Raw genomic sequence first — 2,683 nt, forward strand, 5'->3', positions numbered from 1 at the left:
GACCATCCAACCAATTCCTCACCCACCGGACAGTCCACCCATCAAATCCATACCTCTCCAGTTTAGAGAGAAGGATGTTGTGGGGGTCCTTGTCAAAGGCCTTACAGAGGTCCAGATAGGTGACATCCGTAGCTCTTCCCTTGTCCACTGATGTCGTCACTCCATCATAGAAGGCCACTAGGTTAAATGAGAGTTACTTGTGAATATGCATACTGTGCTGATTAGCACTTTTACAGTTTTTTCATCTGTAGACCACAGAGAACTATATAAAGGTATCCAGGTATCCCCATTTTCCAGGATGGAAATGTAAAGGAAGAAGTTTTCAGAAGTGTCCAAGTCCCACTTGCCCTAAGTCTCATGAAGGTCAATGTGATTTAGGCTCCTTTAGTCTCTTAAAAGACTAGAGCTCCTAAGCCATTTCAGCATTTCTGAAAACTAAGTTTTGAGGGACTTGTTTAAGACAACAAAGCAAGCCAGTAACTGAAGAGGGACTAGGCCCAGATGGGTAACCAGTCTGTTGCCCTATCCTCCTTTCACACAATTAGCTTAGTATGCCAGCAATTTAAAGAGGATTTTCATGAACTTTCTCTTCTTCTTCATGGTGAAAAGACTGACATATAGCTGTGTCACTGTGACAAATCAATAAAAATACACATAAAAAGAAAAGGAGAGATGCTCTCCCTGTGCTTACAGAGTCACAAAGTGAAACATAGCAGGAAGGATACAGTTGCTTGTGATGAAATCAAGATTCATGTGTTGAGGGGGGGTATTGCTGTTTGTTTTTGGCTAGGCATCCTTAGATGAAACACGAGGCAGAGTTCACAGCATTCGGGAAGCATACAGAAGTAAGCTGCTAGAGGCTGAGCGCAGAAAACAAGAAGAGCTGGCAGCTCATGAAGCAGTCCTGCAAGCAGAGCAAGAGAGGAAAAGCCCAAATGCACACAAAAAAAAGCACGGAAAAGGTTTAGGGAAAAAAAAGTAATTGCTAGCACTAATGAATTGTATTTAACAGTTTGGGAAAGAAAGCTTACATGCAAAGATGAGAAAGAATGTTTATTATTTTCCAGTATTTTTGTCAACTATATCACATTTTATCTCTTTGCCTGGTGCTAGTGAAAAAAATTGATCTAGTATTCTTCTTTTTAACAATTTTGCTTTGTGGTATTTTGCTTCTCACAAAGGTACTCACTACTATTAAAGTTTGTATGTTTTACTGGAATAAAATTTTGCAACAAAAATTCGTATTCCGTTCAGATTCTTCTCCCCAAATCATGGTGTCTTTTGTCCTCTTTTTTCAATCAAAACAGAACCAGTCAAGAACGAACCAGAGTTGAAACACTGAATGTAACCTATCAGTTTTGAAGTCATTTAACTTGGCAGAAACATGAGCTCCTTAAGTGGATGACAATTTGTGGAGTTTATAATAATTAAATAGTGGCACACCGCACATTTCGTATGCAGGCATTGGAAGGCTTCCCAAAGCCTGGTTCACTAGGCACTCACACGCTTTCTGTGTACTGTAGTATTTTTCCCTTTCATCATTCTCTTAGGTGTTTTTGAATCTCACAGTAACTCTCTGTAGTGGCAAACTCATGGCACAACCTTCCAAGGCTCATTGAATACTCCTTAAAACCCTGTTACTCTATTTATTTATCTTTCCTAAGCCATGTTTTGCCCACAGTGGCTTTGCTCAAAGTGATTACAATAGACCCTTGGGTTCCTAGACCTTTGGCTGGAATTTAAAAATGTTTCTTAAAGGTAGAACCAGTGTGTGAATGAAGTGGCAATCACAGGCTTTCTACATGAAGGGTAAAATATTTCCTCTAAGCTCTGGCTTCCATTAGCATAGAATTCCTATATTTTGGGGTATTGTCATCAAACACAAAAAAATACGTGCATTCACACTCACTAGCTAGCACTCTGTAGTCAGAGACAACGGTCAAAACTCTTACAACGGTGAAAACTCTCTCTAGGCCAGACAGAGCTGTTTTAAATGGCTTTAGGAACTTCCTGCGTATGTAGTCACAAGCAGAAGCTTGGGAAGTTGGACTGCCTACATAATGTATACATACAATATGCCCAGGATGTCCAAAAGCATTTCATTATCTAGGCAACATGAGAAACCATGGGACTCATCTATTTCATGCAAATCACAACAAATTTTATCCTTTGCATTCTGGCCGCTGATACTGGCTAGCCATGGCGTTTGAAACTAGCCTTTCTTCTGCATCTTAATGACATACCAGATGTTCAGCTTCTGCTGGTTTTGCTCACCTCTGTTTTATCAGTACCTCGCTGCCTGGCTTGAACTCGACTCACTCCTCTATCAGTTCTGTGATGTCTGTTCTTTGTACATCATCACACCTACACACCTGCTGTGATGCCTCTGCCTCCATTCGGCCTCCTTCCTCCCATACAACGTAAACTAAACTAACTGGCTTGAGTTTTCCTGTTTGAAAAGGAGGAATTGAAACCAGAGTCCTAAAACCGCACTGGTGATTTTCATTTCAAAGAGCAGGAGCTAAGTTTTGCTTTGACCCATACAGGCTGCAAATAAAAAGCCTGTCAGTCTTGTGCTATAATTGCTCTGACTTTGTCCTCTCTATTTTGGAATATGGGCTATACTGCTTCATAATATTCCATCTTGTTTCCATGGCAATAGCACGTGTTGGTTGTCTTCTAT

General features: G+C 40.6%; 1 protein-coding gene across 1 annotated transcript in view; it reads left to right on the forward strand.

Moving 5' to 3' along the window:
• ADGB (androglobin) overlaps positions 1-982 on the forward strand; it is a 149,397-nt gene extending 148,415 nt beyond the window's left edge. The window contains 1 exon segment of the mRNA XM_009281545.1: positions 791-982. Coding sequence (XP_009279820.1) covers positions 791-982 — 192 coding nt within the window.
• The last annotated feature ends 1,701 nt before the right edge of the window (positions 983-2,683 follow it).

Source organism: Aptenodytes forsteri, unplaced genomic scaffold, assembly GCF_000699145.1.
Source record: "Aptenodytes forsteri isolate BGI_AS27 unplaced genomic scaffold, ASM69914v1 Scaffold82, whole genome shotgun sequence".
NCBI classification, from domain to species: Eukaryota; Metazoa; Chordata; class Aves; order Sphenisciformes; family Spheniscidae; genus Aptenodytes; species Aptenodytes forsteri.